This window comes from Pomacea canaliculata, linkage group LG2, assembly GCF_003073045.1.
Source record: "Pomacea canaliculata isolate SZHN2017 linkage group LG2, ASM307304v1, whole genome shotgun sequence".
NCBI classification, from domain to species: domain Eukaryota; kingdom Metazoa; phylum Mollusca; class Gastropoda; order Architaenioglossa; family Ampullariidae; genus Pomacea; species Pomacea canaliculata.
The window spans coordinates 36305535-36327637 of NC_037591.1; the positions used below are offsets into that span (position 1 = coordinate 36305535).

General features: G+C 41.8%; 1 protein-coding gene across 1 annotated transcript in view; it reads right to left on the reverse strand.

Annotated features, from left to right (window-relative positions):
* The window catches only part of LOC112555913 (multiple epidermal growth factor-like domains protein 6), a 114558-nt gene that overhangs the window by 60747 nt on the left and 31708 nt on the right, over nt 1-22103 (reverse strand). Inside the window, 2 exon segments of the mRNA XM_025224495.1 lie at nt 7849-7953; nt 18400-18503. Of these exon segments, the coding sequence (XP_025080280.1) occupies nt 7849-7953; nt 18400-18503 (209 nt within the window).

The following is a 22103-nucleotide window of genomic DNA, read 5'->3' on the forward strand; positions in this document are numbered from 1 at the left end:
ATACAGACCTTATTAATTATTTTCTTACATCTTTTTTTAATTAAGCAGATAGTCTAGAATGTCATTAATTTCAAACGAGGTTGATGTAAGATTCAAATAGACTCATAAAAGTATAAAATATTTGAGCGAATTTTGTTTGAGACATGGATACTGGTATTAATTAAAACAGTCAGAGAGTTATTTATTTCACGGCAGATAGCAGATGAATGAATTTTAAATTAAGGGTAAAAAAGAAAAGAAATATGGAAGAGGTTAACGAATAAAAGAGAGAAAGAAGAACACAAAAGAAAAAAAAGGAATAAAACAAAACATAAAAGAATATTTTTTTGGCAGATTGAAAAAGATTTGTAGGCTTCTTCATTAACATGATAAGCATGCAGATAACAAGAAATAAAAATGGTGGACATGGTAAAGATTAAAACCAGGGAACAGGTGCAAGATATCAGAAAGCTCAAGAAAACACGATTTGTCAGGAAAACAGTCGATCGCTCCCCTCACCCTCCCTCCCGGATGTAAGGGAGGATATGATTGCCGGTCTGCCTGTCCCCGTGCTTCTAACTCCTGTTTCTCGCAGACCATTTAATTGGAAGTCCCGTGGTACTGTTTACCATCCCATTGTTCTCCTCTTGCCACACGCAAGACAACTTCCACGAGTTCGCTTCCCGCGTCACGAAATGTTCGTTTAAAGAGGAAACATTTCGTCTTCTCAGCGATTTCGCGGGAACAGTCGGTCCTTTCTGGGAGGTGAATGTACACATGACTCTGGAAATTCAGTCTCAAACTTTCAATTTCCCTTCATGAGAGTCTGGTGCTGTTGCTAAAGAGCAGGAGATGGATGAAGACACGCACTTTTTATTCAGGTTCATCTCATGCTGCACGCAGGCCTTGGTGTTCATCCTCCATCCTCCACCTCCCGACAACATCCCCCAGCAGCAATGTCGCCCACTTCCCACTACATGCAAATAAAAAAAATGCAAGCAGACGGAATGTTGAGAAAAAAGTAGCAGGTTGCAACTACAGCTTCCAGTTGCCAAACCCCATCTATCAGTTGGAATACATATGAAAAGGATGAGTGAGCTAACTATACATCATTCTTCAGAGCTCGGAGGGCAAACTTTATAATTGCAGATTGTCCACATCCTAAGCACACACTGACACGACAAAGAGCTCGTGTGTTTACCCATTAAGTCTTTGTCAGTCTGTTCGGATGTCACAGGCTTGCTTATTCATCATTTTTAAATCACACACCACACTCTCTCGAAATATCTTATATGCATTAAACACAATTTTCCAGAAACTGCTTACATTTATAAAACATCAAACTGAATCAATTATTTATAAATGGTGTAAATTTTATGTGAGGATATAAGAATGTTCAATGAGCACAGACTATGTCCTTTGTCACAAAACATTTAAAATTTTACTTTCATGCAATTTGTAATTGAATGGTCTGGATAAATTACCGACAAATATTTCTAGTATGATCCTAAATCTTAGAAACTAACTCTCCAATTTATAAACCTACAAAAATCAACACGAACAGATAGATGTCAAAGGTCATGAAAGCAAGCTTGTCCACGGATTTCGTGGCAATGGGAGAAGCTGGAGTCCACTGCTGATTAGCCATAGCCGAGGTTGTTGACCATATTCTGTGGAATAACACTGAACGAATTGTTTGTAGAGAGGTAATACATTTTGGAAATTACATCTTCTGTTAAGTTCATACCAATAATTTGTTGACACCCTCACTCTATAGAATAGTTTCGCAAAAATCTTTTGTCCACACTCACAGAGGAAAGATGCAAAAAGCTTAAGGACTGGCAAACATTTCAGGAACATTTCAAAAGATGATGTTGACTTGAAGTGAAACATCATATCTGCGATGCATTCTGCAGAACTGCAAAAAAATAGCTAACAAACATTATTTTCCTGTTGACTGGGTAAGCACTTGGCAGATGTCCTGTGTGCTGAGCAGCGCTCACTCCGTGGCAGCCACACACGGGAGGATATTTCAGCAGCAGGTTCCTGAAGTACATCACCATAAGAGAAATCTCAGACCTGCAAGCTGACCCTGGCAAGTCGACTTTCTTCTTCATAAGATCCTTGTCTGAATATTACTGTCTGAAGGCTTTTTATCTCCTTCTGTGAGCTCTTTATTTCCTGTTTCAAACACTCCAAAGCCTCTTCAGGACGACGATACGATGCATGCAAGTATCACATTGTTGTTTATTTTACAGACTCCTTCTGCCAATCTGATTGTCGGAGAAACAAGATACGAGGTAAAAAAAATAAAAATCCCACAAGCTTATACTTCGTATAATATTTTTTTGGTTTGAGATTTACAGATTGGAACCATGGGAAGTTTACATAAGCAAAATAAAAAAAAAAAATAACTGCCAAATTTTCCTCTCCTATCACCACCTCTCCTTCTTGTGTGTGTGGATGTGTAGATAGGTGGGTATGCGCTCGCGCGTACGAGCATATATTCATGAATGCACAAAAGTGTTTCACGTATATATAACTATTAGTGTGTTCGCGTATGTGTGTGAATGTATATATATTTACATTATTTATGTGTGTGTCTGAATCTGTGTGTGGGGTGGGAGAGGGCTTGGGGCAGGTAGATGGGAGAAAGCGTGAGACATCCTTCCTCCCTTGCTTGCGATGAATGAGTTATTTCCTGGCTGTAACCTTTATGACAAGAGCATCCCCGGCGTTTAAACATCTCTGTGCGGAAGAAGAAAGGAAGCAAAGGTCATGCAGACCTGCAGTTGCATGCAATGCACGCAAAGAAGGAAACCCACAACAAGAAATACTTATACCTTGAAATGATAGTGGAAAACTTTCTCTTTCTAGAATCTTGGAAGAGGGTGTTGAAGAAAAGCTCGGGACAAACACCGGCACTTGTCATCGGCAAAGGGATGGTGTTATCGGCCAGGCGATAACAACAATATCAACACGTGAAACGACCTGTGAACGATACACTGTCGAAATAAGATTTGCCACCGTGGTGCCTGTCTGCGATGTCTGAAGGCAAGGCCGACAACAAGACCTCGAGGGGGCGACTCATCTCAAAGAACTCTCGTGATGAGAAGAACAAGATAGACCTGTGATGCGCGCCACAGCACGTGCACATTTTTAGTGCAGGCCCTGCAGGGGCTATGATACTTTACTAAAGAGCCCGTCTCAACATTATCAAGATGTAGGCAATAAAAATCTTCGATGATAAGGTAGTGTTAAAAAAATGCAAATACTTTAACGACTCTGTCTGCGATAACACAACATTAGAAACATTCCTGCTTTGAAGTTGTCAAAGTATCAAAGGTATGGTAAAGGCTGTGGCGAGGGCCTAAAATGTTTAAAAATTATATTTAGTTACGATTCCAGCGCATGAGAGTAATACAGGAGAAATAAATGATTCTTTCCTCACTTTATTAGCAATACTTGCACGTGAGGTAATGAACAGTAGAATGACTATTGCAAAACTTCCTTTCCAAACAAGTTTGTAACCTCAAATTTTATTTCTCCTTTTTTCCAGTAATCATTCATAGACCATTTCGATGTCCTTTTGCATCTTTGTACACTCTGATCCTTTTCGCATTAAAATAATCAACATGCCAGTATGTAACTGGGGGGAGGGGAATGAGTGGTGGTGGGAGAGGGAGGACAGCATTTAACCTAAACTGTAGATTAAAATAAGCGCAAAAAAGTTTTAATTATTACAGTAATGAAGGAAGCTAATTTTAAAAATTGCATAATTACAGAAGATTGAGGAAATGAAATTAAAAATATTTAGATAGTCATAAATGATGATGGCGTTAACATATGTTTAGAATTTAAACATTTGTTTGCGAAACTTAGAAAAGAAAAAGTTTTGCGAAATGTTTAAAGTTTACAAAAATTAGAGACACGCTTCTTAACAGTTCACAAAGATAGTGTAAGGCGCACTGCTCTTTTAAATGTTTCTTCCTATCAGCCTCCTTCTTTCATTTTACATCAAAGCAGGGGGAGAGAACCTGGCCATAAAAAAGTTCTCTGAGAAGTTCCTAGATTAAACCGTGTTATGTCTACGGAAGGAAACACTTTTGAGTAGAGGTTTTTTTTTCTTTCTAAAAGTCAGTATGTCTCCACGTGAGTGTTGCTTAGTGCAGAAAGATTCAATGTTCGAAATGAAATGTGCTGAAAACCGTTTTTAAACTGTATTTTTAAACAAACCTAAACCAGAGCAAGTTCACGGTGCTGGCAGTTGAACCTCTTGCCTTTAAAATTGTGTACTTATTATTAGCTTCCAGTTTTTTACTTTCCTGACTTTCCTTCCTGTGAAAATTTCATGAAGTTTCCTTAATTTTGTTGCCGTCCTCTAACCCATTCTGTGACCGAAAGTAAGACAGAAAGTAACTTCAGCTTTGAAAGATCCAGAGACTACTGAAAAGTGAAAACTACTTCACCACAGCTTCCGGTCTTTCCATAAACTAAACATTTACTGAAACACTAAATCAAGTTCCAAGAAGCTATTGGTGTACTTAAATATACTTGAAAGTTATTTCTCGTTAGCGCGGTAACTATGCAACGTGCAACCGTTGCTAGGAGTCCTCCATGCTGAATTACCTCCTTGCTCATTAACTTCTAAGGGTACGTGGCACATATACAAGTGCTTCCGTCGGCAGCAGACATCTTAACGACAGGAAAAGACCACTGTTTACATCAATTATTTATCAATTACAAGATAGTATTTAGTTAGTTCAGAGGCTGAGGCTCAGACTTTGTGCACAATGTTGACCGACATACACTAGGCTCTGCATTCAGCAGACGACAGGCGAGGGAAGTGATGTCACATCAAGATGTTCCATACCTCCAGGCTCAGACAACCCCTTGTGCACTCTCTTCAGCATCCCATTACCCCTGAGCCCACATCCGATGTTAAAGAGATGCTCATCGCCGTTTTCGAAAGAATTCTCCAAACATCTAATCTGGAAAAGGTTTCCGAGGGACTTTTCCCGAATTTCAGTGCCGCAGCCTCTCCTGACGATTTTAATTGTCGCCCGCGTTTTAATCAGCTCCCCTGACACCGTGAAACTGAATTACGTCCCCTGGGCGACTCTTCTACCGGAACTTGCACTGACTGGCTACGGGCATAGGATGAACACCGGCTCCTCTGACGACGGTATCACTCGAGTGTGACTCGGTGCAGGAAGGTATGCCTGCAGACATGCGCAGTCGCACCTCCAGGGTAGTTTTTAGGGGCACGCGGGTACGAGGCTCTAACAAGCCAATTGTTTCCCCCATCCTGCACACGCACTACGCAAGCAGAGAGATGCCAGACGCGAGGGCTTGCCAGACTTCCACACGCATGCGCACTGAGAGTAAGTTCTTCCAGGTGGGTGAACGGCCTCTGATGAGCTGAATGTAATTACCTTGGTGTGCTCAACGACATAAACATTCAAACGAACAACTTCCATGAAGTCGGTTTGGGGGGTAAACAGGGAATGAAATCGCTAGTGGATGGATGTACACCTCACCTACCTACTGCTGCACCTGTCCGACTACTACACCTATCCCACACATACACAGACCCTATTTTTTTGACTGAATGGATAGTTTGAGCCCAGATTGTTGCACACCTTGAAGAATTATAAATGTACAGCACTATGCATCGTCACTACAGGACTCTTTCACTATACCAAAGTTTAGCGCCTTTGTTGTACCAGTCCTCAGAAGAATGGAAAAGTGGTGGAGCGAAGGAGAATAGGAGGGTTGAAAGAGATCCTTCAAAAAGCTTCGGGAAACAACAGAATTTGACCTTTAACCTACCGCCCACACCAGCTCAAGTGCACGTTTCCCATCCCCACGAATTCATCCCCCCAACCCTCCACCCGCCATGTACTTGGACCAATGTAGACATTATCTCTGACCTGGAATCTACGGTAGTCCACCTCATCCTGCCTACCTCCACCCTCTGTCTTTGCTGAGCTTTATTCCGCCCCGTCATGCAACAGCGACCGTTCTCCAAGGCTTATCATACGGGCTCCTCATCCATCATGGCCGCGTGGCACGCAAAAAACTACAGAGACTGACGGTAACAGAGCGACTGATTCACCACAAGGTCGAGCTGGCATGTGATGATACCCGACCGCAGACTCAGTCGTAACCATCTGTTGATTAATCATTACAGGAATAAGTTTATTTTAGAACAGACATTTTTATGATGAATGGACTGAAGCTGCAGGACTGAGGCTTGCTCGTTACGACCAGATCCGTCTGGGAACGAATAAATAACGAAAAGTCTTTGTATCTGGGGATCAGTAACACACACCGAAAAAATAGAAGAGAAGGTTTGCCTTGAAGAGTATCACAGGCTTCAAAGCTGGATCCAGTAGCTATGATCTCATAAGTTTTGCTGTCACTTCTCTTTGAGATGTGATACGGCTACAGTGGCGCCACAGTCTGCGCGGTTAACAAAGGGGATCGAGTCCCTGTCCTCGAAACCTACTCGGTCAAGGTTGAAAACTTTTTTGAAAAAGATTTGTAATCAATGTCTTAGCATAGAAGGTTTCATTTCTTTTCGCACGCACAATGGAGACCTGTACTTTGGTCTGATGTAGAGTAGTTTTTTTTATTTCAACTGGTCCATGTCCACCTCTTATTAACACTACAATATGATGTTGACCAAGTTGTTTCTCTATTGTAGGGTGTCAGTCGGAAAAGCACCGCCTGTAAACAGGTTTCTGCAAGCACAAAAGCACTCGAACGAGATCTGAACACAGTACATCCGGTTCTCACTAAACTGTTGACACGTGTTCAACCTCTACGTCACCGGACCGCCTACCTGATCATTGCACTACGCATGCGCTGGCTGAGCGACCCTTTCTGTCAACAAAAATGTTGAAGGGATACCTTTGTTTTATTTGTTCTCATTTTTTGCGCTGCATTCTGTTCCTGATTTTACAAAAAAAACATTCCTACCTTACACAATCTATTGCGTTTATAATTGAACTGACAGGTAATCACAAAGCCATCTAGAGAGAAGAAACAGGAGACCTAGACAGGGAGATAAAACAGGAAAGCTGTTTTTAAAAAATAGTTAACTATACTTTAAGAAATTGCTAAAAATATTTTAGTTGATATACCGAATGAGACCTGCTAGTGTCAGAGGATATAACACCTGTTGAAACCTGTGCTGGCACGAGACTACAAGCACGCGCTGATAAACGGTGACACGGACGTTCATGACCCAGAAGCTTAAATGCTTCCTAGAAAAAAATATCTGACACACTCTCACACACACATGCACGTATACACAAAGAAAAATGCCATGCACACATCACACACACGCGCACACACAGTAAATTAAGAACCATGAAACCAGAAGCAAATGTTTTCAAGAAACCATGATGAAAACAAAAGATCTGTTCCAGGATTTTTGTAACAATAATTCGTGCATCATGTTTCAGCGCTAAGCCCCTATTACTAAAACCCAGTGAACACAAAATAATGAAAGCATGAAAGACAGAAGACTTGATGCATCGCCCTCGATGAGTCCCTGTGACTGAGTCAGTAGCTGACGGTTCCATACAATTAACAGTCCCAAGATTTCAATAGCATTTCTGGATATTGACAATGAAAGATTTAAGGAATACATTTTTCTTGCAACGTTTTAACACTCATTTATTCACACACACCAGAAATATGAACCCTTAATATTTTTTTCGAAAAAAAAATGTCACAAGTGCTCCAGAATAAAGTGATTACTCGAGTGAGCCTTGCTCAGTCTGGTTCAGGTTAAACCTGGATCTGTGTTGACTTCTGGCAATAAAGAGAAGTGTACAGATGGAACTTCAGGACACTCACCATACTGGCATTGTGGACCTTGGAAACCCGGGGGACAGGCGCAGGACGGGTAGTAGCCTCCCCTGCACTGGCCGCCATTGTGGCACATGGCGTTGTTGCACTGACCTGCACCCAGCAAGAAAAATTACATGATAATAAAGTGAAGTACAAGTAAGAACGGGTGAAAAAAAAAGAACAGCTTCTGTCTTTACTCACAAAGATATTAATTTCAGCTGGCATGTGAAAATACATACTAGGCAGACATTGGTTGTGAAGTCAGGTGGGAGATGGAGGTACACAGCAGGTCAAGAATGGAATGTATGTTTTCTCACACTGCTTGCACGCTGGGAAAGTAAAGAGTGACAGACAAAGTGGATGAAAGCTTCGAAGACAATGGTAGAAAAAATACAGAGAGATGTGTTTGGATTGAAAAAAATTATCCTGACAGAAGAATTTCACCTTAACAGACAACTTTCTGGAATTCATCAAGCAGTTACTCCATCCTCACTACAGTGGGGTTTTTTTTTTCATAGTTAAGGTATGTGTGTGTTTTTCGGTGAGAGAGAGAGAGTACTATTAACCACCCTTTTCCTTTCTATTGTAACTAAATTCTTACCCTGTTAAAAAGAAGTGTGTAGAGCCTTGCCATTCACTGAGACTCCACCTTATAAAAATCCTGATCATTATCATTATTAAAAATTACCTGATCCCCCATACCTCTACCCCCACACAGACATTGCCATGGTCCTGTTAGATGAGAACCTTCGCGTTGGTCGTCGCAGGGTGGATTGCCGGACATCGGGGGCATGGAAGACTGTTGTAAACGCCAGGTAAAGCAGTTAAATACCTCAAGGAGAAATAATAGCAACATGTTTCTCCTCCGGACCCTCCTCCTTCCTTCCCCCTCCCCAAGTGTGGGTGTTGTGCACGTGCGACTTCGGGTACAAAGTTGCATTTGATGTTCTTAAAATTTCATTCCTCTTCGTGTACTATTTAAAGCTCATTAAGCCTGGTGGTGCAGGGAAACCGGGTTTTATAAATGAGGATTATTATTATTACATGCACAGAAGAATAACAAATTGTATACATTGGTTGACACTGGTTACTTCAGGCACGATTTCAAGTTTGGTTGTTGTGCAGTGACGAGCACTCAGTACCTAGGATACCGGTAGCTCCAGGTAATTTGCACAGGTAAAAATATCAACGGGCACACTGCCCTGTCCTCTACACAACCTGTTCTCTAGTCTAGACGTCTGAACCCTGACTTCCAATAATGTCTCCACCTTTGTAGAAGTGTTTGACATTAAGCTTCCAATGACAAACAAGTGGCATGAGCTCACCACTAGTGGCATCTCTGACCTAGCTCACCACCGGAGTTACCTGACCTAGCTCACCACAGTTACCTGACCTAGCTCACCAACAGTTACCTGACCTAGCTCAACACCTGTAATATTTGACCGAGTTCACCATTGGTGATGTCTTCAACCTAGCTCATCACCACAATTATCTGAGTTAGCTTGTCACTGGTGATCAAACTCAGTCCCCTGAGCTTCGTGCAGCTGTGCCTACTCGCCCCGATCACATGCCCTCCGTCTATTTTCCAATTCTAAAGCTGATCTCACTGAGTAGAAGTTCAATCTTTTGACACACGAACGACAGTGATAGAAGAGAGCGAGGTGAGCAGAGACCGTGAGAAGGACACTGGAACAAAAACATCAAGCACAGCAAACAAAAATACAAGATCCCCCGTCTTCAACTTTTATATTTAGAAACTTCCTAGTGAATGCCACTCCTCCCACCGTCCTCTCCCTCCCCTAACACCACCTCCACCTACCTGAGCAACATTGGAGGTAAGTCTGGGCTGGTCACGGACGATACAATATGAATATTACACGCAAGGACGAACTTCGTGGTCTATCTAAAGCTCTTTGTGACATAAATTGTCACACAATGTATGTCTTCATACTCCACAGTCCCCCGCCCCTCGCTCGTTACCTGTCGGAGCGTATTCACCAAAGAATGCGCACCTATCGTTCTTGCGATTCCTTCCACATTTTCCCGTGAGAATATTCTCCGTGAGCTCTCGGTCATATTTATCATAGCATTTAAAAATAGCTTAAATGTCATATATTAATTATTTTTTAATTGCACTGACATTTACAAGTGTTTTGGAAGAAAGAAACCTCAGGTTCCTGACTTGACTTTTGTGAGACGAACACAACAGACAGGTGGCTGAAAAAGTTTGTGAGTGAAGGAGTGAACGAGCAGAAGATTTCTATTTACAGACCTGCAAAACCACAACAGAAGTCAATAATTTTTAATTTCATTTCTGCAAGTACACGAGTTCACAATACGTGCAAGTCAATCAACCAATCCAAATTTGGAAGAGGGACATAAAAAGACGGAGCAAATTAAATTTTCGAGAAAGAGAAAAACAGGAATAGCCGCAGTTGCATCAACAAAAGAAACAACAGCAAAAGTTGTAAGAAAGGAAGAAGGAGCCGCAGAAGAAAATGTTTGGAGAAACAACAAAATAAAGAAAGATTTTGGACTTTTTTCCCGGCGGATCAATAAGAAGCCGGAAGGAGTTAAGTTACACGCGAGGCTGGTGATGCAAAAGGAACAGGTTAAAGTTCAGAACAAAACCCTCAATTCTCTGGCAAATAATGTTCAGTTTCTGAACTGAAAGCTACAGTGTGCATATATATATATCAAGAGTCGTAGAGAAGTGAACAGTTGAAGCATTTACTTTCAAAAGTTTGATAAATATCCGTGAAAGAAAGATATGAAGTTGAAAGGCAACCTTAGAGGAGATCACAAAGGTGTGTGATGATAGATAACTAGCTAGAGGCAATTAAAGAGAAGATAACACGGATGTAAGATGGAATGATACATAGTTATTAAGGGACTACAAAGAGATCGCAATGGTGCGTGAAGATATATATATATAAAGTATTTAATTCGAATAAAGAGAAACCTCCTCCTCCTCCTCCTAAGAATCGTAGTTATCATCTCAGTAACCTCCCACTATTTTGTCTATTGTATAAGTGCCAGTCTTATCACTTTCTTCGCTATGTTATTTCCCTTGTCAAAAATATGTTCCAAAAAGGAAATGAAAGCTAGAAATTATTGGAAACAAATATTTCATATTTATTGGCAGGACAACCCCACGATACAAATATAAATCGTAAATAAACATGGAAGAAATATGGCAAAACTTAATAAAGGATCTCTCATTCCTATTAAAGATTTTTCTTAAATTGGACTTCTAATTTCAACCCCGATTTACAAGAAAGCATTGAATATTCTTTTTGGCTTTCTTCACCCTGCAAGGAGGACTGAAACTCTCCGGATCTCACAAGAAATTTTATTTTAAGACACAACTGTGCTCTGTTCAGCGGCTCAGTGGTCAGTGGGTATGCTACAGTACCCGGGTGAATATAAGCTCGTGAGAAGAGCAAGACTTAAGGAACAGGGTGGATGTGGACTACAACAGGCGGCGTGTGAATGTTGCAGTCGTCTCGGACGTGGGAGATGGCAGGCTGCTGGCGACTTTGACCATCGAGTACGAACGTGTCTCGTTCCCAATCCGCGAGGGACCTGCGATTTGCCGAGGCATCAAAGACAATCAATACACCAATCAATACACCAATCAAGGGAGGGTCGCGCCTTGGCCGCGCTATTCCTAATCTGCCAGACTCCACCCGGGACCAGGTAGGGATTGGTTTTAGAAATCTGCGCAACATGGCCAAACGCACACCGTAATGAAATCACCACCCTTGCGGGCCCGCAGCGCCAATGTTTAGGATGTCTTTATTTGTGAGATGAGAATCAGTCTCAAGTATTTGCAAATCTTTTTTTTCGCGGTTGACCAGTCATCAAAAGCTGCCGAGGAAATTGGCTACGGATCGTTGCCAAGTTACCGCACGCTCTGGGACTCCTCGGCGAAAGAGTTTCTCGGCAAACGATAACTCTGAGGGTACACTGACAAGTGGCTTTATCTTCCGCAGATACAAGTCCTGGAAGTTGTGCCGGCTCTTGCAGGGTCCCGCGGGTGCACGTTTGGGAGGAAGGATAAAGAGATGGCCTTGCTGGTGGTATTGATCAATCAGCAAAATGAAATTCAAGTGAACATAATTCTGAACGCTTATTTCAAGACAGACGAAATATAATCATTTGGGCTTCAAAACCGAGTTCTAATATAATTTTTTAGAGACGATTCTCTATTTTTCTTCTTTCTCAAGTCTTTCTTCTCTCATTCTTCCTCCACCCAGCACCCCCCCACCCATAATTCTTTCTCTCCTCTACATCTCTCCTCTCTCTCCCTTTCTTCCTCTCATTCCTTCTCATCAAAAGCAGGAACAATGTTTGCGCAGTTACTTCTTTCACTGTTGGTTCATGGGAATCAAGTCAGTTGTCCCAAACAGAGTTTTATTTTGCCTGCTGAGGAGAGGGACCTGCATCAACAGCAGGAAGAAACGAAACAATTTTATAATAAAACAGGAAGAAGGTGAAGAGCTTCCGCTGGGGAGAAGGGTGGGAAGGAAAAGTTCCAGTCAGGAGACATTATTTCTGGCATGCGCACAGCAGGTGATGGAGCAACCAGCGGATTCTCCGTGCAACACGTGCTAGTTGTCCGGTTGAATAGGAAAGTGCTTCCATCTACCGGTGACTTCGTTGAGATGATTAGTAGAGGTAAAAAGAGACTACAAATATCTATGACTCCTTGAGATGGATAACCTGAACAGAGAGAAAAATCCAGAGTAAGGTAAAGGTAGACCTAGGTGTTACCTCGGCACCAGCTTTTACAATCCATTTCCTCTCCCTCGCTCTTACCTTCCCTTTCCATCTAAGGAGTAAGCCAACCCATACCAAGGTGCGACTTAAGTTTGTCTGAAACAAACTTTAAGATGCAAAAATTGGAACCGAGCTCTGAAATCGGAAATCCCGACCATAACCTCGCTCGCCATCTTCGCTCGAAAAATAAACCAAAACAAAACTAGACAATTCTTGACTAACTTATTACTGCTGCACCCAGTTCTCATCCTTCTTTACCAAGAAAAATCTCGACAGTTACTTCCCGCGTAATTAGCGCCACTAGCAGTTAGTGCGCCCCCTGGCGAGGCATTGATTATCGTTGCTGTTTCTCGCAGCTCTTCGTCTTGACAACCTGTTACTTTGCTTCCGTCACCGGAAGGTGGGCGTGGCCGCCATCCCGCAGAGACTTGTCGATGGTGACCAGGACCCCTGACTACTGAACCTCCATTTGTGAGTTGTTTTCCACATTCATGCAAGAGTTCTGCTCCCTGTTTGCCTCGGTTGTGAGCTGGGCTGATGTTGATGACAGCACATAAACAGCTGATCCCATCATTAAAGGCTGGTCCCCAGTCAAACATGACATTAGACTCCCTGTCTGCTGACAGGTTAATGGTACATAGCTCGCTAGTTAGTCAACAACATGCTCTGCAACTTTTTAGTATTTTTTCCAAAGGGAAGAGGAAAGGTTGCCCCACATTATCTGACTTAAATGCTCACTTAATAATTTTTAAAGGTAGCAATGAGCATTAATGTTTTTAAATGTTTTATTGGGTAAAAAGAAAAGTGCTATTCTCGAAGATTTGAGAATCAGTTTTCTTCTAATGAAATAAATTTTTTTTGAAAAAAAAATGCACTCCAGTAGGCCTTTAAGAGGGGAAATCCCCCGAGAAATTCCCGACAATAGGCGCTTGCTGTAATAAAGGAATGCACGGAACAGGTCGTAGCCGTCAACTGGACATTCTCTTTTCAGTGTTTCCAGTTTTGTGGATTCTTTTCTCGCTAGTAAAAGTGATCCCTAGTGCACTGAAACTTGCGGCATTTATTCCTTCGTTTAAACTCGATAAACCACGAAGGACTCTTTTTAATTTCAAGCACACGTCTCTAGCGCAATAAATTTAAACCTCGCACAATGAAAACTTTCACTTGCCCATGTACATCCAGTCACAAATGTTCTTTGTTTGTGTTCCCAGCCCTTACCTTTCCCTCAGGCTGGCCTTGATCCTGGCTTACAAATGAACTCCCCTGTAGTCAGCTGATAAATGGAGGAAGAAAATCTAGCGGGAGACAAAAAAAGAAACAAACAGGCGCCAGGGATGATGTGAAGCTATGCGGATGGGTAGAGGGAAGAAGACTCAAAGCTTCGATGGGAAAAAAGGGAACCAACCATATCCAACGATTTAGCCCCAGGAACACGAAGCTCCAACGTGGACCAACCTTGTAATTTACTATAAAGAGTTGCAGGATTCGTGTTTCGTGTCTTCCCCTTCCCACAGAACGACCGTCTATTAACCCATTAACGTCCATGGACATGTGGAACACGAGTTCCGAGTCCTTCCGAGGTCTGGACGAGTCTTCCAACACCTTATGTAACCTGCCATCTCTTGCATACCCAGCATTAATGTTCTTCAAGTTGATTTAATTTTCCAGTCTCGCTTGTTATCACATAATAAATCATTACAACCTTGGTCTGATGTTTTTTCCCCTCCTTGAAAAATTATTCATCCCCCCCTACACCCAACCAACACACCCACGCCCCTTATAAACCCACCCTGACTCATTCAGAGAATAAAATTTAACAGCAGCAGACAACTCTTTCATCTGCTGTCATGTCTGTAATGTCGGGTTTTGAAATGGCAAGATGTTAACTACCTTCCTCGCTATGTTACCTTTGACCCTGTTGTGCCCTGTGTTTCGACACGCTCAGTCTAATAAAGACAGTCAGGCCGTCTTTTCTACCTCCGTGCAGGAGATGTTCGTAACTTCAGACCAGGGTGTGGTACTGCAAAGGTATGAAGTATTTTCGGTGCAAGGGTTTTATAGGAGCACCACAGGAGGCCTCGAGTTTTTGGATGTGATTTAAAAAAAAAAAAAAAACAGAAATATTGTATCTGGTAGTCAGGAGAACTCAGAGACTGGATAAACAGGATCAGCTTTGATGTCATGGTGGAGAGAGCTCTTCATAAGCGACAGGACAGTTTGGAATGTAGCAAACTTGAGAGTTTAGTTTTAGCTGTGAATGTGACTTTGAAACAGCTATCCTCTAGAGAAAAGTGAAGCATGTTAATGATATATATATCTACTAAGTAGTCTAATTATGTTAAAATGTACTGAATGTGGTCTACCTGGTGTATATATATATAAGAAATAAATTATCATTTTTGGTTGTTTTTTTTCAAATACTCTAAATTTTTTTAGGCTTATTTTTAATAATAAAAAAAGCCTTATTGTTATGTTTTAAAAAAAGCTCTCACTTCGTCCTTCTATCCTTAAAACCGACCATGGGGGATAAATAAAGAATGTTTTCACTTCACACATCAAGAATCTCCTGTCGGTTCTTTCATGTCGGTTTTTTTTTTCTTATCTCCTTGTCTTTTCCCCTGAAGATAGTTGCTAACACACACCAGCTTCGTATATAAAGGAGCTTCACTTGACAGTGACCATGGCAACCAGGCAGCTGCCAAAACGCACTGGATTTGAACTTGCCAGCCGCCGGCACTTTCCGGTACTTGACAGGTGCATCTAGTGCACGCTTGCACACAAAGGAGGATCGGTCAGACCAAGAAGTATGGGACAGGTTCACATCTTACAATACTCCAAACATCTCACCCGACAGATATTTAACCGGAGGATATTGGCAGCTAAAGAACTGTGTATAGGTGGCACACCAATCCCTCTATTCACCAACAATGTCCTCCATTCTTCAAAAGAACCGTTTTATTTTTTTAAGGGGATGTAAGGATTGGGTGAGGTTGGGAGGGAAGGGGAGGTGACTGTCTAACTTATCTAATAACGCTTGATTACACAGATCACACGTAATGGAATGTGAATTATGAGCCGTGCTGTTTGCGGGTGATTTATGATGATTAAAGCTGATGCAAGGTGGGGCTGACCACGCGTGCCCGAGTCAGACGCGGTGTGACAGGGTATATTCACGGCCCGCCGTGATAACGGACTGTGACGTAAGGGGAAGCACGCCCGACAGTTATTGACGGTTCCACGCCCATCCCACCCCTAGCCATCCACCCAGCTCCTCGTGATGACCCTTCCACGGAGGTCCGCAGCACACGAGCTCCACTGGTTTCAATGCATTGGACACACATGCAAGCACACATGCAAAACAAGAAAGCAATAGAGAAAAAAATCCCCAACCCCTCTCCCCCCTACACACACAGACAGGAACTCAGCGGAGGAATAGAAGCAGCTGTATGAAGACTTACGCGGACACACTAACAGGCAGAAAGATTACTACAATCAGACTGTCCAAGAAGATGAATAGCAACGATTACTGACAGACTTCTAAAGCCAGTGCCAAGCAGAAAGACAGGCTTCTATATTCAGACAACCCAGGATAAATATTTACAGGTAGCTGTTTCGTAAACAAACCTATTCGGCCAGGCACCCTGTACGGGAATCACAGATCATCTAAAAACATAGTTTACTTATTTTAGGTCATCCGTAGGGATTCTGATGTCAGAAAAAATGTTTGCTTCAAAAGGTGAAAGGTAAGAGCAACACCAAAAAAAAAAAAAATCGTTATTGAAAACAACAAAAGGTGAAAGGTTGTCTATTTCAAACATTGTGAAAGTTGTTTATTTAAAAACTAAAATTTATTTGTGGTGCTGCAACAAACAAGAAATAAAATAAACAAAACAGTAACAGTGAAGTCTCTGGTTTCTGTATTTACAAGAAAGAACAAAGAGGCCTTACATAAACTGATTTACCTACAAGCCCCTGAAGACAAGGCTATGTGATGGAATAAATGGCATTTAGCACACACCTAACATTATTTTGTTCTTGAACTATTGTCATCGTGAAAGGCAAGGGGATAGCACACCTGTGCGTTACCTGTAGCCAACTGACAAGACCACCTGAGTAGCTGACATAAAAAGAAATATTTGACAGTGTTTGCCCTCGTCAGGGACTAAGGTAAGGTGATATTATGCGACTGCATGAAGCAGATTATACGGCTTGTCATGGACAGGACTGATTTCACACCGACATCACAAAACCTGATTTTGAGCAGGTCATAGTAGTGCTGTTCATGTTGTACAAATTTTGTTGCATGAAACTTCTTTCAGAAGTTGTCTGTATATAAAATTCAGGCAACAGGCCCCGAGACCTTACCACAATCAAATAAATATTATGAATATAAGCAAAACTGGATTGGTAAGGGTCTCTAAAGAGTTCAATCCAGATAAAGAACACCCACACACACAGACCTGAATGTACTAGGATCCAGGTCACCAAGAAGGTCTTGTCAAGAGTGCAAACGTGTTGTGTTACCCCATAATTATTTTTATACATTTTTTGCCTAGTCACGCGTAACAGCCATTCCACCACGCTATTTTACACCGCCTATATCAGGTAAAAATCATCAAAGGACATCGGCAACCCGTCAGGTATTTTTGGAGAACGCCGTGGGCTTTATGACAACCTAAACACACACATAAATACACAAGCTTGAGGTTTTGAGTTTATTTTAGGAACGAGTAGACAGGATATAGAGGATGTGGAGTGTTCAACACCATCCCAAGCTCTTCCTTTCTACATGGAGCTAATGATCGTGGTCAGATGGTCCGTCTGGCTGCACCAACAATGGCGGTTGTGTCCTCAGCATCGGAAATGAGAGTCTGACCAGGTCCTGGTAACGACGAGGGCAGTGCTAAGACTAGAGCTGCTGGGAAGACAGGTCAGAGGACAAGAGGACAAGGAAGGAATCGTGGTATGATAACAGGTCAGATGACAAATGAAAAAAAAAAATACATGGAGGGAATTGTGTTTAATGAATGACATGTCAGATGACAGATGAAGTAGTCGTGTTGTTGTGATGACATGTGAGATGACAAGCGACGATAGTGGAAAGGTCAGATGAGGAGTGTTGGGAAGACTGGTCAGATGACAAATATGTAGTGAAATATAAAAGTGCATAAAAGAGACAGTATTTCTCACTGGTACTGATCAGAACGTATGTAAGAATTATAATGTTTATTTACAGCCGGCCTAACCACATACAAAGGAGGGCTCAAGGCGCTCACCTGCATGAAGTCACACTTATCAGTCGACATCAAATGCGTCTTACAAATTCCTTCATCATTGGAATAACTACTCACTCAGTCTTTCTCTCTCTCCCTCTCTCTCTCTCACGGTGTATAAACACCACAAGGCCATTAAACCCTCTGTTTCTGCAAGCAAGCTGGTAAATAATCTCTTGGGATTTGTAAACCACCTCTCTTCCTTCCGTCCCTTCTCCCCGCTACCCGTTCCCGCGTGCGATAGATGTGAAGATTAAGCGAGAGAATGATTGTCGTTTCATGGTACAATAAGAAGTTTTGAAAGGAATAGTTGGGTGCGAAGTTTGTTTTTCTGATAATCAAGTAAGCATCAATGTAAGGCATTTTATCCCTACATCTGGGTAGATAGCCTCCCCTACTCCCAATCAAAGAGGTAGGAAAGACAGAAAAAAGAGAGAAAGATGGGAAGAATAGATGAAAAGAAGGAAGAAAAGAATGACCAAGAAGTGAAGAAATAACTCACGGTATGAGCATCCCTGGTCGTTCTGCTGCCAACCGTTACAACAACGATACCGTGTGACGGGTTGCTGCTGGTATTGGTCCTTGTATGTCGTGTAATAGTGAGTCCTGAAACATAAACGACAATAATCATCAACACAAGACCACAATGGGAAGCCTTGAAACTGTGAAACGCAGACAAAAATATTTTAAACCGATTTGTAGTTTAACAGTGTTTATTTGCCTGCCACCAATATGACATTTCTTTGTTTCATTTCTTCTCTTCTTGTTTCCCTTCTTCCTTCTTCTGTTCTTCCTGTTCATGCGCTCTGTCTCAATCTTTTTTTGAAATCTCAGTGCGGTCCTCTTCAGTTCTGAGGAGCATGGGGGGAGATGTTGTCAAGACAGGTGCCCGGATGTTCACACTGATTTAGAGCAAAGAAAGCTTAATGGCGCTTTACACAGGTACAAACGGATCTTAAGACATTAAGAAGATTTGGACTTTATTATAATTGTAGTAATTGCTTCTAGGAGTTAGTCATGCTGTGGAGTACTTCTCCCTTTACAGCTTCCTGTCTCTAAGCTCGAGTTGATTCCACTGTCCTCAGCAAAGCTGACGTTTAGCACACGGAAATCCGTTACTTGAGATTTTCTGAATGTATAAATTTAAAAGACAGTTTATATTGTTTTATTCTTTCTCGTTTTAGCCTGACTGCACCTGTTATTTTCTGCATGAGAATGCTGTTTTTAAAGCGCATATATTATCAATGCATAAGCAGTAAGATTATAAAACTTTAAAGAAGAAAAAAAATCCCGAAGGATGACATTTATTGCTGTACACTGGACCCCCGCTAGCTACAACGCTACCCACTAACTAAATGGCTAAAGTTTAGCAAACAGTCTAACTCATATTTTGTGTTGTATTTGACTATGAGTCGATTTAGCCATGTACCGGTATAGTCACACCCACCCGGATGTAGAACAAGGGTAGGAAGATATTACAGGACCGACTGTGTGATCAGGAGCCTGTTTCAATAGCACCATGCTAGCTGGAAGGCTTAGAAAGTTAGCAGCATGCTAAACACCCGGTCCAGGTCTCTATAACTGTGTATGTACTTTTTGATACTGACAGTTTAAATTTCCGAGTTAGACCGTGTCAGTCAATGAAATCAATGAAAGCATCACCAAAGCACCTAGAGCATTATGGGATATTATGCCTGGTGTCTGCTAGAAATCTACTGGCCAAAAGTTGTTTGTCACCGACGACCTCAGGTCAACCCACCCGTAGCTAAGAATTAAAGGTTTAGGCTAAGGATTCCAGGGTTTCGATGCACAACACGTCTAAACCTTAAAATTGTTTTGTAGAAGCAGATTTTAGAAATGTTTTTATAAAATTGCTTCTAAGCCGTTTAAAAGTGTTTTAGAATTATTTTAAAAACCACTTGTTCTCAGCTCAGAGCTGGTGTAAACTCACTAAGCTGTTTTGAAAGCGATAACCACGGTCATCAGAATCATTTTTAAAAACAAACTGTTAACAAACAACATACCCTACCATGAAATAACAATGATGGCAAAATTGTTTCAGCGGTCTGCATTTCAACAAACCGATATCGCCAGAATCATTGAACAAATCACAAAGATTACTGACTTTAAGACCGAAATGTGTTTAAAATTTGAAATGCTTTGCATTGTGCAACTGGCCCCTGGTTTCACAGAGGTGAAGCAAGCTGAGAGATCGAACTGCACCGCAATTTGACAAGACATTGCCCAATTATTCAAACACCAGATGACCTTTGACCCTTGTGATTGCTGCCCACAATGGGACGAGGGTAAAATACGAGACACATTCCCCTCTCGACCGTTTCTTCCATAACTGAACATGATACAGGACGGAATCCACAACAGACACAGTTTAAGCATGCCAGCACTACCTGACCTGCCAATGACACTGGAATCCTGCCTAACGGGCCTGTCAGTTCCAGGTAATAAGTAACAATAATTGTAGGATTGGTTTCGTTGAGCAGTCGGTCGGCCGACCTCTGAATAAAGGCGCGCGGTCTCGAATAAAGTCTGAGCCAGCCTTCTGCCCTTCTGTTCGAGAAATATTTTTTTCCGTAATCAAAACTTCACTAGTTATAAATTGGATGTTAATTTTTTCCAGTTTCTTTTAAAATTACAAAGTTCGTTGAAATTCTTGATCTAACAGAGTTAGCTCCCTCTTTCTTTTTTTTCGGTGGACGTATGTATGTCTTTCGTTCTTTCTCTCTGCCTAGAGAGGTGCGCCACACACACAACACAGACAGCTCGGTCTTCCCACTATCTAGTTTCCAAACTTCGCATGGGTTTCGGTTCGCTTTCTCGCGTGACTCGGCCAAGCAGACGAAAGCAAGTGACCCGGGACTGTCGGAGACCAACGCTCGAGGACCAGAAGGTAGATACCACTTCGGGAGGAAGACCAACACGCCACTTCTTGCCCCGGCTTCGTGCAAGCCCATTCATCTACAATTATACTTAAGCGCCTTTGTGTGCGTGTGTGGATGGAGAGTGGGGGTGAGGAATAGAAGAAAAAATAACAAAAGAAAATAGAAGTTCGTGATCTCTCAATCAGTGGAAGGAGGAAAAAGAGTCCGCGACCCGCCCCTTGGAGCAAAGTCTGTCGTATGGTGAGGTGGGGTGGAGTGTGGGGAGGTAACGACGGGGACGGTCAAGCCACATTCAGGCACGAAAGTTTTCTTTTTCTTTCTTTTTTGTGCGACAGTTCAGCAGGTTACGCTTCATCACATGTTTGTTTTCCCGTCCCCCATCCCTCCTCTATCACTCCTCCATACGAAGATGGAGAAGCTGAAGCAGGCATTAATTTTTATTATTGTCTCGGCATAGTTTCCCTGGTAATTCATGAGGTCGGAAGCAGTGAAGTAGATCACCCAGTATAATTGTAGGATATCTGCAATGTTAAGACTATTTGGTGTTTTCATCTTGTAGTCAGTTCATAAGTTGTTCCTGTCTAAATAGAATCTGAGAAAAGTAACACGATTCTTCTTGGAGGTCCTTTCAATGAAATCAAAAATATACTGAATAAACACATCAAGAGGACATAATATAAAAATCTGGTCTGATTTTTTTCTGCCCATTCAGTAGTTATGAGAAACTAATAATACTATATGATGCAAAAGCTGGAGACTGCCTCTGACAGTGAATCTCATTATTAACAGTCCCAGCAGGGACTATACCGAGACTTTCACCTTTAACTGCTGTGTTAAACCATGTCGAGGACTTGAATTACTATTTGCTTTTCAAGACCAGGAACCTATCTTGAACATATTAGGCATCAAAACGACTCATATAAAGGACTACATAACTTGCAATGCTGTCCAGATGTCGTTATTTATCATTGACGATAAACTTGAAGCACCAGTTGTTATCAGAGCAGAGATGATCTCTCCCTACTCACAGCAAACCAGTTTCTACAATATTCATCAGGCTAGATTAGTCTCCTGACTTCCCAAAGTGAGCTACAGAGTATGTCATATGTATTTCTGTAATTAATTGTACTAAAGTTATAAAACAAACATGTACACACGCGCAAACTGACAAAGTTCGTCCACCTTCAGAAACACTTTGCTGAATATAAAAGCCAACCTCAACAGGAATACCGGTTATTTCTTTCGCTATCTTTTATGAGATATTTTACATCTTCAAAAAGGCCAGCGAACCAGAGTTCCCCTCCGG